This window comes from Colletotrichum orchidophilum (assembly GCF_001831195.1).
Source record: "Colletotrichum orchidophilum strain IMI 309357 chromosome Unknown Scaffold_39.1, whole genome shotgun sequence".
NCBI lineage: Eukaryota > Fungi > Ascomycota > Sordariomycetes > Glomerellales > Glomerellaceae > Colletotrichum > Colletotrichum orchidophilum.
Window position 1 is genome coordinate 89285 of NW_019172995.1, and position 13906 is coordinate 103190.

The 13906-nt window shown below is 55.7% G+C and overlaps 2 protein-coding genes across 2 annotated transcripts; both read right to left on the reverse strand.

Annotated features, from left to right (window-relative positions):
- Window positions 1–1076: 1076 nt before the first annotated feature.
- Window positions 1077–6566, reverse strand: CORC01_05576 (uncharacterized protein; the record flags this gene model as incomplete). The annotated part of the gene is made up of 3 exons (XM_022617219.1): window positions 1077–1120; window positions 1170–2790; window positions 2844–6566. 3 exons carry the CDS (start codon window positions 6564–6566, stop codon window positions 1077–1079), a joined length of 5388 nt encoding a protein of 1795 aa, XP_022476233.1.
- Window positions 6567–10835: 4269 nt separating this feature from the next.
- CORC01_05577 (IFRD domain-containing protein) lies at window positions 10836–12251 on the reverse strand (the record flags this gene model as incomplete). The annotated part of the gene is made up of 1 exon (XM_022617220.1): window positions 10836–12251. One exon carries the CDS (start codon window positions 12249–12251, stop codon window positions 10836–10838), a length of 1416 nt encoding a protein of 471 aa, XP_022476234.1.
- Window positions 12252–13906: the final 1655 nt, after the last annotated feature.

Consider the following 13906-nt stretch of genomic DNA (forward strand, 5'->3'; position numbering starts at 1 on the left):
TACCTAACGTGCTTACGAACCTCACCGAAACCACACACCGACAGACAGCCCTTCTTCCACCGACCCGGACGGACAAGTGAAAAATACCTAGTAGGACTCGGTCATTTCCCTCCATCTCCTGCATTACTGTATTACCAAACATACCGTTTCTTTTCCCCCCTCTTCCCCCTCTCCTACTTCTTCATCTAGGCTTCCGCAAAGTGCGTGCTTCTTAGACGCATGCCAGCCTACCTGCATCTCGCCCGCGCGTGCTTTACAAATCCACACATCCAAGATAACGGGGCTGCGTGCAGTGGTGGCTGATAAATCGTGAAATATGCCGAGGCTTTTACCCTTAATTGGGCGTTGTCAGATCTACCTTGTCTAAATCCAGGAAATTGGAGCCCTCTCACCTTCACCTGTACTTGAGGGTTCGGCACCAGGTGTGTCTCATCTCAACAAGTGCCCTGACGACGCAATGTCGAATACGGAGCCACATAACGATGTTCAATTTCACTGTCCCCTTCATCTGGGAATGCAATTCATCATCTCGACCAAACAAATCGTCAGGGCGAAGTAGAGGTTCCATTATCCACGACTACTATTACAGTCAAAACCCCCGTGGTATCTGCCGTGCGTCATGGCTGCTCTAGAAAAATAAAACACAGCAGCCCAATATCGAGAATGTGGTATCAACCAACTAGTCGCGCGTTCCAAACCTATTCCATGCCTTCTTCCATCGGCCTCTTCACATGCCCGACTGAGAGGTCTTGCTGTTGTTGTTTCCCTCCCCCACGTCGAAAACATCGCTAAAACGCAAAAGCCATCAATTGCGTGTCATGTCGTCGTTAGGCTGAGTAGCGAACCAAATCCACCTCGCCATCCCCTTCTGCTTCCTCCCTGCGGCTATACAACTTTTCCCCGGTTCTTGGTTCGTTGCCGCTGCATTTCTATAGCAGATCACAAAATCTGCATTCATTATGTTCAATGATTATAGCTGATCATGTGCTTCAAGCTATCCAGTAGCATCAACTCATGTAGTAGTGCTTATTTGTTTGTTGTACGCAAACGGTTCTCTGCGGCGAGAAATCTTTTGTCTAAAAAGTGTCGGTCTCATTGCTAGCGACAGTGCCGAAGGTGTCTAGACAGTCAGTTTACGACTCGAACTACTATAGGCGGAATGTGCTTACCTCTCTTGCGACGTCGCTCTTCCCTGGCGGCTTCTTCCTCCGCACTCTTGGGGGTCATAGCCCGTGGCCCAGAGGGTCGACGAGCAGGCATGCCGCGGGCACCGCTAAGGTTACGGTTCTCCGGCTTTGGGCTCCCGGTGTAATTACTCGTACTGGCGGCGTGGGTGCCAGGGCCGGTGCCATAGCCACTCTCGACACTGTTATAAGGGAGTGGACTGGTCTTCAAGGCCAAGTTGGAGATGCGCTTCTTGGCAGGCGTATGGGTCATCTCATCCATGGGCTCTTTAGGCGGCCTGGGTGGGCCAGCGGGGGAAGAGTTGTAGTAGTCACCGCCCGTCGCCGGGGAGCCATTGCTGTAGCGATTGGCGTTTTGGGGGAACCGGTGCAAGCTAGTGGCCGAGCCGGCCCAGTCTGCAGATCTGGGAGACATTGGCGTGTCGTACTCGTATGCTTGGCTTTCGAGGGCAGCCTTGAACCTCTCAGTCTGTCCTTGACGAGGCTGGGGGTGTTGAAGGTTGACCGAGTTGCGGTGCGCCTTGTACTTGGGGTCCTCTGGGGTCATGTAGGTGGCAGGAGGCTCTAGGTGCGGGGGTTGAGGAGCTGCGAGATCCTGCTGTGAGAAACCAGAGTGCAGCTGGTCGCTGCCGAAGTCGTTCTGGTATGGGTCATCATATCGGAGATCGGATCCAGATCGGGACGGAGGGTGTTGCAGGAACTCGTCGTCATGTTCCTTCTTGCTAGAGCCGCTGCCGCGGAAGGCTTTGCTCACGCTTGTGGCCGTCGATTCAGACCATCGAGAGATCTTGGGAAACCAGCTCGAAGATCCTCTCTTGTGCTTCTTGCCTTTATCCGTCTTGGGAGTATTGTCATTGCTCAACGATGCGTTCTGAGCAGTAATGGGTTGAGGAGGTGTGCCCAAGGGCACGGAACCGCCACGCTGGAATTCCTGGTTGGGCGTCAGCACCCCCTTTTGATCGGCGTAGTTGTGTTGGGAGTTGTAGTCTTCCTCATTGTCTTCGTGGACGGTGCTGATGCGGTTGAGTTCGTACGCCAACTTGGATGGGCCTCGGGATTGGGCAAATGACGACATCGCTGAGTGACTACCCTGGCTAGTAGTGGAGGTGCCAGCCTGGCCTTCGGGCTCATAGCCCCGATCTTGCTCGTACTGCATCTCTGGGGTGAGGTTCTCGTAAGATGGCCGGCCGCTGACCATGCCGGGTCTCATAGTCTGCGCCTTGAGTGCGTCGACCTCACCCAGCAGCTGCATGAGCATGTCCTCAATCCTGCTTAGATCGTTGGCGCCCTTGTTGCTGAGACCCTTGAGCGCCTTGCGGAAGAAATTACTCTTCTTGGCAGTCTCGTCGAGGGTGCTGTTCTGGGACGCAGCGCTGTAGCCTTTGATGGAGCGCGGAAGACTGCCAGGATAGGCACGGGAGCTGCTGACGGCGTTCTTGACCGTTTCGTCAGTGTTCTCCTGGACCTCTTTGATGATGACGTCCTCGGTGTTGGCAAGAAGTTTCTTGAGGTCATCAAAGGAGTTGCGCATTTCAGCCGCAGAGCGGACGAGCGTGACTAGGATCTCCGTGTCACGAGCGCTCCTTTGAGCATCGCGGACCATGAGCTGATAGCAAGTTAGCCATTTCCTTCTCATCAATTTCATATTAAATTACTCACATGTTGCATCAAAGCAATGATATCCTTGGATTCAATTCTGTCAATGGCGTTACCAGTGGCTGCATCATACAGAGGCGAGTTCATGCCCTGGGATAGACCACTCATATGCCGTGAGTGCTGAGGCACGAAGAAGGGATCTTCGGGAGTCATATCGCCAAAGGGCATCATGGCCTTACTGGTAGGCTGCATGTTTGGCGAATGAATGGGACCTTGTGAGATGTAGCCCTCGTCCAAATTCTTGTGTCCAGCCGGACTGTCAGCGTGGTACGTGGCAGCATAGTCTTCGAATCCTCTGCCACCGAGCAGGTCGGGGTGATCAACGGGGCTCGCGCCATCATAGGGGTTCGTGATGACAGTGTCCCGCTTTCGCTCAGCCGACGTGCGTCGCCACTCGTCCTCGTGCTCTCCACTGGCTTGTCGGTGGTGAGCCGTGGCTGCGCCGGCGGCAGCTCCCATAGCGGCATCGGCAGCGGCCATCCCCAGATTACCGTGGCCGCGTGGGCTGTGCTTTTCCGAGTTGTATTCCTCGTAGGAATTGTCGAAGTCGCTTTGGCGAGGTGTACCTTGGCGGGGGGTGATGTCGCCCGGCCAGTGGTCCCCATCGTTGTGGTCGCTGCCACCAAGCGGCTCGCGGACCAGCGACGGGTTTGTCAAGGCATCATCGTCGTCCACGTATCCGACCTCGGGCATCGGGTCGTCAAAGGTGGGCATGGCACTAGCACCCATCTTGGGCTTATCCTCAAGGTCAAGACGGTCAATACTATGCGTCGGGGTGTTTGCAGGCTCGCGGCCTTCCATCGCTCGCTGTTTGAAGGACTTGTTTCTGGTGACACCTTCAGGGACCCACTCTTCAGCATGCTCCTCGTCGACCTCCTCCACGGTCGGCTGCTTCGTCTTGTCCTTGGCGGCCTTGAGCGCAGCAGCAGCCGCGCCAACAGCTCCTGCGGCAATCGCTTTTTCGGAGGCAGTGGGAGAGTGCCGCGTAGACGTAGAAGGGGAGTTCCTGTACCTAGCAGGAGCAACCTTTCTGCCATACTCGTCAAGGTCGTACTCTCCAGCAAAATCTCTTGATCGGTGGCTCTGGCGGCTTGATGTAGGCGTGCGGCTACTCTCGCGCTCGCGTTGCTCAAAGAACTCGCGCTGGTCGGCTACGGAGCGCTTTTCCGGACTGACATCCCGCGAACGGGGCTGAAGATTGGATTGGTCATCGTAGGAGACATTTGAGTCTTTAGCGTACGACACATAGGATTCTGGTCCGTACGAAACATTGGACTCATTGCCGTACGATGCTTGAGAGTCTCTGTAGTCGTATCCGGAGCCTGTTGTGAGTTGAGACCCAAGCATAGAGCCGTCGATGAGGGAGGCTACGTTGGACTCGACACCGTTGGGCACATGAATGATGTTGGGATTCGCAGCGATACCACGAACAGCCTGACCAGTAGAAGTTCCGATCTCACTGCCCTCGGTGTATTGACTGTTGCGGTAGTCTTGCCCGCTTCTGACGCTGCGGTCATCCACAGACTGCTCGTCGAAGCCCCGGCTCAGCACATTGCTTGGCGCCGAAGCTGGCGAGAAGGCTCTCAAATCAGTGTGAGACGCTTGGGACCTGGTTGGCGAAGCGGTCCCATGCGACATCCTAGAGTCACGCTGCGCAGCCGTCTCGCTACCAGCCTCAGTGTAGCCGGACACGCTGTAAATTGGGCTCAGCCCCCTCCTCTCAGGTTGGTACGGGACATATTTCAGCGGAGGCGGCACATCCTGGGTGTTGTAGTAGTCATACTCATGGCCAGATTCAGCGTAATCGCCTTCACTCCCCGTAACGCGGCTTCGATCGTCGTAATCGTCATATTCTTCGTGAACTTGCGAAGAAGGACTTTGGCTGAACTCCTCTACCTCGCTCTGCTCCAAGAAATCTCCCGTTCGTGAGCGAGAGAGTTCTCTCAAGTCGCCGTGAGAAATGTTGGCGTGCTTCGTGCCCAAGGTCTGTTGCAAATTGGTGATTGGTGCTGCTTGAGTTGGCGTAGGTGAGGAGTCGACTGAGGCGTTGCCCCGGGCAACCTCATGAACGGAGGCTCTCTCTTCCATGGCGGAATGAGGCCGATCGGTGTCGGCCGAAAGAATCGAGGTCCGGGTCATTTCGGAGGGGTTGACCTCGCTCATCAACGGCATTGGCGGGGTTGGGACCTCTTCCTCGTGGAACTCCTCGTCGTACTTCTCACGGCCTACGCTTCTGCTTCGAGCCGAGCCATCAGCACGCCGGCGTCTACGCTGCCTTCTATCTTCCGAAGACGGCGATGCTGCGTTCATGGCAGCAGCAGCAAGCCCAGCTGCTGCTGCACCTCCAACAGCAGCCTTGAGTGCGCCATCGCTTCGCCGCGGTGTGTCGTCGACGGAGACGATGGAAGATTCTTCGACTGATTCGCCGGCGACGCTTCGCGGAGAGTCAACATAGTCGTGGCGAGCCTCCCGGTCTCTGCGATCCCGATGCCGGCTGTCGCGACCGGCGTCGCTGCGCTTATCGGCGGACTTGCGTCGGTCTACCCCCAGATCTTCTCGAGATAAGGACGTCCCCGTTCCGGTTGATGTGAGGGAGCTGCGGCGGCTTTCGCGCTTACTCTGTTCTCTCTTCAATGCGCTCAATTCCGGCAGGATAAGTCGACGAATGGCATCCTCGACGGTTTCTAGTAATTTTGGGTTATTGATGGAAGACTTGGAAGCCCCAGAACGAACCGAGCTTTGGTCATAGGAGCGGTGGCTGGGAGAAATGCTGGATGATAAAAGACTGGAATCTGCTCCAGACAAAACAGAATCAACATGGCCCCGACTTGAGCGTCGCCGGGGTGATCGCGTTCCTTCCGATTGCTTCTCGCTGATACTACTTGTCCGACTCTTGCTCGAACGGTGCTTGCGATCTTTGTCTCTTGAGGATCTTTCACCTGATACTTTTCTTTCGCCGCTGTGTCTTTTGCTCCTACTGCTCTTTGCATGATCAGCTATCGCGGCGCCAGCCAATGCGCCAGTGACACCGGCCGCCAACTCAGTACCCCGCGACGTGCTCTTACTGCGCCTTTCGGAATTCTTTGTTAATACAGTGGATCCAGAGCCGTCGAGAAAGCTGTCTTGGGGAATTGCCGATATGTCGGACATGTTGGGAGCGAGGTAAGAGGACTGAGCATCGGCATCGGGAATCAGAGGACTCGCCGGCCGACGACGCCGTCCGCCGCGGTCAATTTCAATGTCGATTGGGTTCCTCGACACATTGGACTCCTCCGTTGCGGAGGCGTAGGACCGCATGCTGTCGGCGTCCTCGCCCTCGAGAGCTTCAACGTCGAGATGCGAGGAGGCTGCTGTGGTGGACGGCAGAGGCACACGGCGGGTGAGCGAGGTCTTGCGGGTGTTGCTCTTGGTCTCGGTGATCTGGATGTGGTCGCCGCGGTGCTTCTTGGACGGGGTCAGGCGCACGCGGACACTGGGCTTGCGTTCGACCGTTCCCTCAGGGCCGGGCTTGCCACCCTCGAAATACTCAATCAGGAGCGACGTTTGGGAACGGTTGGCACTGTGACCGCGGGTCTTGATGGTGACGGGAGTGCCGTCGTCGGGCAGAGAGTAATGGGAAGCTTCGTCGTTTGGCCTGGACACATTGGTCGCCAGCTCGGTGGGGGTGATGGAGTCGGTCTCGGTCGGGGCAGGGAGTGGAGGAGGCTTGTTCGAGTCAACACCCATTGTGGTGCGATGCTCGAAGGCCTCGGCGACGAAGAGGCTGTGGATGCGCGGGCGCGAATGGCGAGTGCCTCGATTAGCGACTCACACCTCTGTTTTTGAATCTCGTCCTTTCCCTCGATCGAGGAAAGAAGGAGGAGAAGAGGTGAGGAGAGAGGTGTGTGTGGGTGGAATTGCTGGCTGCCGTCCAAGGTGGGCAAGGATTTGTTGTGGGTGCAGTCGCCTTCAAGACATGAGGAGCTGTTCGTTGCTGCGGGAGAGAAAAAAAACTGGGCGGGTAGGACGACAAGCGACAAGCTGAGCGAGCTCCCACCTGGCTGCGAGACTGAGACAGAGAGCCGTTGCGGTTCGGCGATGTTTGCGAAAGGCAGCGAACGGAAGGTCCCAAAGAAGGAAGGAAAAAACCGAGAAACCCGTGGCCGCTTATGCCACACACACACAGCGCGCAAATGGCAAAAAAGCAACGATGTTAGTTGGAAATTTTGGGTTCAAGGCGAGAAAAAAGCCGCGTGAGAAAGCGAGCTCAGGTTTCGATGGCGCAAGGAGGGAAAGCCAAGTGGTGAGAGGGGTGAGGTTTGCAAACTGGGGTGGCTGGGGGAGCAGGCCGTTGCTTGGGTGTTGTTTTCTTCCCCGGCGATGTTTTTGCCCCAGTCCGCGGATCTTTCTTGGAAGCTGAACAAGAGAGTCAGGTAAGCTCCAGGGGGTCGACCGACTTGTCTTTGGCGGCCTTTATTTCTACCGCCGTTGTACGCCTTTCACCAAGTCCAACCAACGCCTTGTCGTGGCAAGGAGACAATTCCCGGCGAAACGGAACGAAACAAAGGGTGTTGGTTTGAGGCAAGGGACGAGTGATATCGAGTGCAGCGAAAGAACAAATATTGGAAGCGACGTCGAGTAGGTAAGGTACAGCAAACGGCGGGACGATAATGGCTGATGAAAGGCAAGGTAAGGGCAGGTAAGAAAGAGGCAAGCCGGGGAAGGGGGGGTAAGCAGATAGAGGCGACAGGCGACAATCTTGGATGATGCAGGCAGACAACCTGGAAAGCACACACACACAGGCAGGCACACAGGCACACAGGCCAGCCCAAACGGACAGGGAAGCGCGGTCGAGAGGGGGAACGCTTCGTCGGGCTCTGGTTTGGACTTGGGATGTGCCTGGGATGCCCTTTCCGTCCAAGCTGACCTGCACTGCACCCTTTTTTTATTGTTTACTGGGTACAAGTGGGTTGCCGCAGTCCTGTGCGGCACGGCAAGGTACACTAGTAATTAAATTCTGAGGATGACGGCAACATGAGCGCGGGAGCGGCTGGGCTGGGCCGGGTTTTGGGTCTTTGGGCTGCCGACAAGGGATGGAGCAGCAGCCGCAGCCGCAGCAACAGCCAACACCATCTATTGGAGGCAAGCGCAGCACCCAAGGTCGCCAGACAATCGGTGCGACGAGCAACCCGCTCCGGAATCTCATATACCTGGCACGGTAGGCAGTCCTCTGTCCAATCCCTCCCCCTCGTCTCAACTGCCACATCCGCCCACGGGCCTCTGGGCGTTGATGTGAAAGTCGAGAACTGCGGGAAAAGGCATCAGATTGAAAAGACGACCGAGATTGGTCCACTGATCACTGCACCAGCGTGATGCCGTGACGGGGTGGAGATGGTTGATGAGTTGTCCCTCGCTCGCTTCCCGAAAAGAGCTTGGGAGGCATTGGGTGACGGGCCAATTGCCGCCGCAGGCCTGGGGCGTGTGGGAAATCGGGGGCCTGCAGACCTGCAGCACGCTTTCTCATGTGTTCGACGTAACCCAAGGTGTGCCTTACATGCCACTCCTACCTATCCGTATCCATACTCGCTACCTCGCATACGGTGTATGTAGTAAGCAGTCTGTCCGTCACCACTGCCCTCATCTCATGTGCAGTCCTTATTAAGGTAGTTCTTGTTCCGGGCCTGGAACCACTCAGCGGGATAGATGGCACCACACATCTTTGGCCCCCCCGTCACGTCTACTATCTAGTCGTTTGAGCTCGATCGGATGCTCTCCTGTCAGAGGTCCGATTCCTCACCGCCGTCCGTCTGTCGTCCCGCGCAGCCGTTTGCTCAACGTTGGAGCCCTTGACCTGGGGCGCCTGAAACGGTTTTACTCTGGCTCTCGTCTTTGTCAGTATTCCTGCAGACGTTTGTTCTGGCTTGCAGTGAGTGTCAGTCTGAAGGTTGAGAACTGCTCATGTCTTGCCAGGGTTGCTTCGATATCTCGATGGCCTTCCCATAGCCTTGTTCATCGCTCCGAAACACTCCCATCCCCCAGTCATTCCCCAACCCCTCGACTGATATAGATAGATAATCACACAATCTTCCTTGGTCACAAAGAGCTGTAAGCCAACTTTCACTCCTTCTCTATCCCTTCCTTGTGGGCAAGATGACAGGCATTTCTCTCCCAGCCACTCCCCCATCCCCTTCCCATCATTTAGAAATGAATCTATTCGCACGGATAGACGCCATCGGACGGGCTTTTCCCACTCTGCCGCCCACTTTTGCTCAAACAGGCAGGATCCCCTGGAAACCGGGCCCCCACAGCTCAAAAAATAGAGGCGGACCTTCCGTGCGTTGGCTCGGGCGCCTCCAAGAGTGATGTTTCCTAGGACTCCGTAGTGGATCGTCTTTTTTTTTTATTTGGCTGGGCGACGGGAGGATACCGATCATCCACTAGACAAGGGTCGTCGGCGCCGCGAAATAAAATTGACACGGGGAACCTTGCCGGACGGAGTGACAACCTTTTGACACCTAGAACTTGGCTTCCCTGACGAACAAGTGTATTCGGTTGAAGCACCAAAGCACCTAGGTAGGTATTGATGAATTCGATGTTGACGTCTGAAACCCGCATGGTTACCCGTCCGTCCAGTCTGTCGCGGGCGGCGCGCCGCTTTGCGAACCGGGTGAGACTTTGCCGCCGGGCTCACCTCCAAGCTCGCGCTGGACCTTTTCACTTCAAGCTCGAGCTTTTGCACCTTCCAACTTCGAACGACTTTCGTACGTCATCTCACCAAAAAAAAAAAATTTAAAAATTTAACAGCCGCGGTCCCCAGCAACACACGGACGCTGGGAACACGATCTGTCAGCTATCCGATTCATCTCCGCAACACGGAAAGGAAAAAGAGGAAGAGCAAAAGAGAGGGAGAAGCAAAAGTCGAAACATGATATGGATAATCGCCACTGAGACTTCAGCGAAACCAAATCCGCCCACCTCGGCTCCCGCCCTCCTTGCTTCCACCAAGCAACGGGGACAGGTTCGCCTAGTTAAAACCACCCGAACAAACAAAAATAGCCCGATTTGTCCACGTAAGTACGGATACCCGAGGTGGCAAAAGCGCCAGAGTCCCACACTCGGTAAACCTCTTCCTCTCCGTCTGGGGTCGGCGGCTCATGCCGGTCCACCCGTCTCTTCCCCCCAACACTCACCCGTCTGTGTGGTATGAAGTCAAGGTCGGCAAGCTTCGACCACAGCATCTCTTGGGGGTCTCTTGATGAACTTGACTACCTACTGCAAAACCACACTGCATCACTGCTCCATCTCTGGCCTCTGCAACAGTCCTGCAAGTGAAGTGGACGGGAACATCACCAGTGCAATCCAGTCGTACATGTATCTTGGCTTGCCTTGACTGACTTACACTTCCGGCGGCGGCCCCAAAATGGCACGACATATTCCGTTTGTCGCAGCCTCACCGTCCACGTTGAAAAGAATGCCACCTCCGGCACAACCACCCTTCATGAATTCAGCTTCTTGATTCGGTATTGATATCTTCGCCTGCCGTGCCCCCCCCTCTCTCTCTGCCTCCGTCTCGCTCGTACCCAACCACCTGACACCACATCCGAGGCCAACAGAGATCGGCTGCTGTGCTACATGTGGACGCCGCGGCGGGTTACTGCAGCCGTTGTGCGCCGGAGGCGTCACCACCTTTAAGAAAATCAAAATATATTGTGGGTTATGGGGGAAAAAAATTACAGGTCTCATTCAAAAGGTTGCTTGGTTATGAATCGTGAATTCCAAAGATTTGGACCAAGTGTATTTTGCTACGAGGATCCTCCGCTCTGTGGTATCTTCTGCCTCGTTCGCATAAGTTATGCCTCGTAACCAATGCGTTCGTATTCTTTTGACCGTGATGCTCTATCGTGACCTGAGATAAGGAAAAGCACTCAATGCATTCATTTCTCTCCTTCGTTCTGCTCGGAAGCAATCCATCCATTTCCCCTACTTCCGCATCTTTGCTCAGACGCAAACGACCGTCTACCTCCTCATATTCTTTGCATTTCTGTTGGGACGCCCCGCGTACGGCTGCCCTGCTGCCTCTTCCGTCTCGGCGTTATCCAACAGTTCCGCGACAGTCGGGTTGTCATTGAAGTGCGTGGGCAATCCGCCTCCCAGGATGGTCCTCGCCGCCTCAACCCGCGCCATGAGAGACCACGAGTCGATGAGGACGACCGACGAACCCAGCCGAAGCTTCTCGCGGTAGCCGAACGCGCGGTTCTCCTCGTCGTCGTCTCCCCTGCGACCCGCGCCAGGATCAGCTCTGGTGCCGCCAGTGTGCGGATTGAACGCCGGACGACTCGCGCTCGAATATCCCGGCCCCTTTCCATGTTCGAGGGACGAGACGATGCTGGCGAACTGCTTCCTCAAGTGTCTTCTGTCCCTGCGCGCTGTTTGCTTCACTGAGGGCTTGGACGCCTCGGCCATGCGGGCGATGAGCTTCTTGGGATCGTACTGGAGGTTCATCGGCTCGCCAGTCTCCTCCTCTTGATCGCGTGCCGCCTCGAAGATGAAGGCGATGTTGAAGCCCGCGCTCGCTTGCACCTCGACGTCCGTACTTTCGAGTTGCTCCACGAACGCGTCAATGGCCGAGTAGACGTTCTCGCTGATGTCGTCCACTTGGCTGGCGACGAAAGCCCACGCCTCGAGAGCAGAGGTGACGACGTCGCCACTGTCTGCTGCCCCAATGGCCTCTCCGTCGCTTTCCACAATGGTTACCAGATATTCGAGGAGCTCGCTTGCTGAGTCTTCGCCACCGCCGCCGTACATTGTTGTGATGGCCATGGCCCAGATAGCGGCCGCCTTGACGTCGTTATCGTCATCGTCTTCGAGGGTCTTCTCGAGCTGCGGATAAATGTCATCGAACAGGGCGTCTGAAGGCGTGGTGAGAAGGGTGGCTGATAGTGACTTCAGGGACATAAGACGCTCGAGGGAGCTGCCTCCGGACCTGGTATTCTTCATCAACGCCGTGACGATCTCGCTCAGGGAGTTGCTGACTTGGCGGCCGCCGTAGTGGTGTTTGACCAGGTGCAGGTAGGACATGAGCGTAGTCTCGCGTGTCTTGGTGTTTGTCCGCTTGCGGTCTTGCAGCTCGACGATACGGTCCTGGAGCAGTTGTGCCCAGGATGCCTCCGTTGCCTCGTCCAGCGCGGTGTCTGAGTTGTTTGATAGGGTGCTCATGGTCATGCCATCGTCGTACTCGTCGTCGCTGCCTTCGTCTTCTGAGGCATAGCGGCTCCCAGCGTGCGAGTGCGCTGGGGAGTTGATCTGGGAGTGGCCAGGCGAGACGTTGGGTGAGTTTCTCATCGAGGCGCGGGCGGACTCGGGGCGCGATTTCGCCTTCTTGGAGACGGTCTTGCCGCTTTCGCGGAGGACTTTCAATCGTAAGTCGTGCATGGTGGCAACGGCGGAAGATAGACTGTGTCTTCGAGTGTTGTGTTGAGACTTGTTGCGTGGCGCTTCTCAAGAAGAGTGAGTACCAGTATATGAAGAGCTGACTGAGTTGTGAGAATCCCTGACTAGGACCTTCTGTCCTCGTAGCGGGGTGGCGTTTCTTTGAAGATGGTGTTGCTTCTAGTTGTGTTTTGCGTATTTCTCCAACAATCCATGGGTATTCGGCGTCTCTATATATAGGTCGCAGGCAAAAATTACGTAGGTATGCCGAGAATCGTGTGAAGTATTGGCTCCCGGCGGCGCAGCAGATAGAGAGGATTTGAGAGGGTTTGGAAATATCCCAAACCCGCGGAAACTGTAAAGACGGGCTTCGTGAGATTACTAGACCGTCTGTTCGGAGGTAAGGAGGCGTTTTGGGTATTTAATTTAGGGCAGCCGTGGGAGAAAAAAAAAAGTTGTGGAGGGTCGGAAGAGGATGGGTGGTGGGTGGCAGCGATCGAAGAAGAGGGTGGCATTCACATTTCAGAGGGAACCCTTGATTCACCAAGGATGCGCGTCGCACAGGGATGCCAAAGAGCGAGCCGGTGGATGACGAATGACGAAAGAGACTTTTCAATCGTGGGTAGGGCGAGACACGCAGCTGCTGCAAGGTTGAACTCGGGGACAAAGCAGGAGCAGGAACGGTAGCGGCAGCACCAGCAGCAAAACATCCGGCAAACAAAATCCAGCAACAGGCGCATTTGCCCCTCCATTTCATCTCAGTCAACTTTCGTCACTCCACACGCCCGAGGTCAAGGACTCCAAAATGAGGTCCTCCTGTGGGGCGAGGTGGACATGGTCTGTCCGCTCGCGCATCCCTGGGAGGTACCCCTGTAGGCAGATCATCCCCCGTCCTTGGTTGGGTGGTTGGGTGTGATCCTCGTTAGAGGACTACTTCACTTCTGCTCGCCAAACCGCACCGCATCCGAGGGGGAATGGGGATAGAAATGTGCTCTGCCTGAGGTAAGGAGGTACCAGGAAACATTGTCCCACTCAGGATCCCGAGCTTATGGCCGCACTGATGAATGGGAAACAGACGCGGGCGAGGTGAATACAGTCTGCGTATCTGCATCATCTGACCCTGAAAGTCTTCTCTGGGTCTAGACATTCTTGACCGGCGCTAGTGATCGTCCGTCCCCGGGTTCCCATCATCCTCAGCTCGTCCCTGTGGTTTTTGTTAGAGATGAGCATGAACAGCGCCAGTGACAGTTTGCGGCAACTCGGGGCACCCGGTGACAAATGAGCAGACGCAGCCCAATCTGATCCTACGGTCAGACTTTTGGTCGACAAGGCAGGACAAACAGCTTGTCATGCATTCGGAATTTCGGAATACATGGCTAAAGCCTCAGGCAACAGAAAGGGAAAGACGAATGCTGTGTAGACCCGCAAGGCAACTTTAGGTCTCGGTCTGTCAGGTGCTTTGCGAGGCCAAAAAGAGATACAAGGATGCATCGCCGGGAACTGTGGAGAGAGGGATTTCAGCAAAGCATAAGGAAGGAGTGCGCACTGGCGCAAATTAGGCCTGGTAGCGTGGACTGTGGCAGCTGGCCCGCCAGACTTCTCAATATACATACCCCCGTTTCTTTGGGCAATCTTAGGTTGCCTCTACGAGCCAAGTG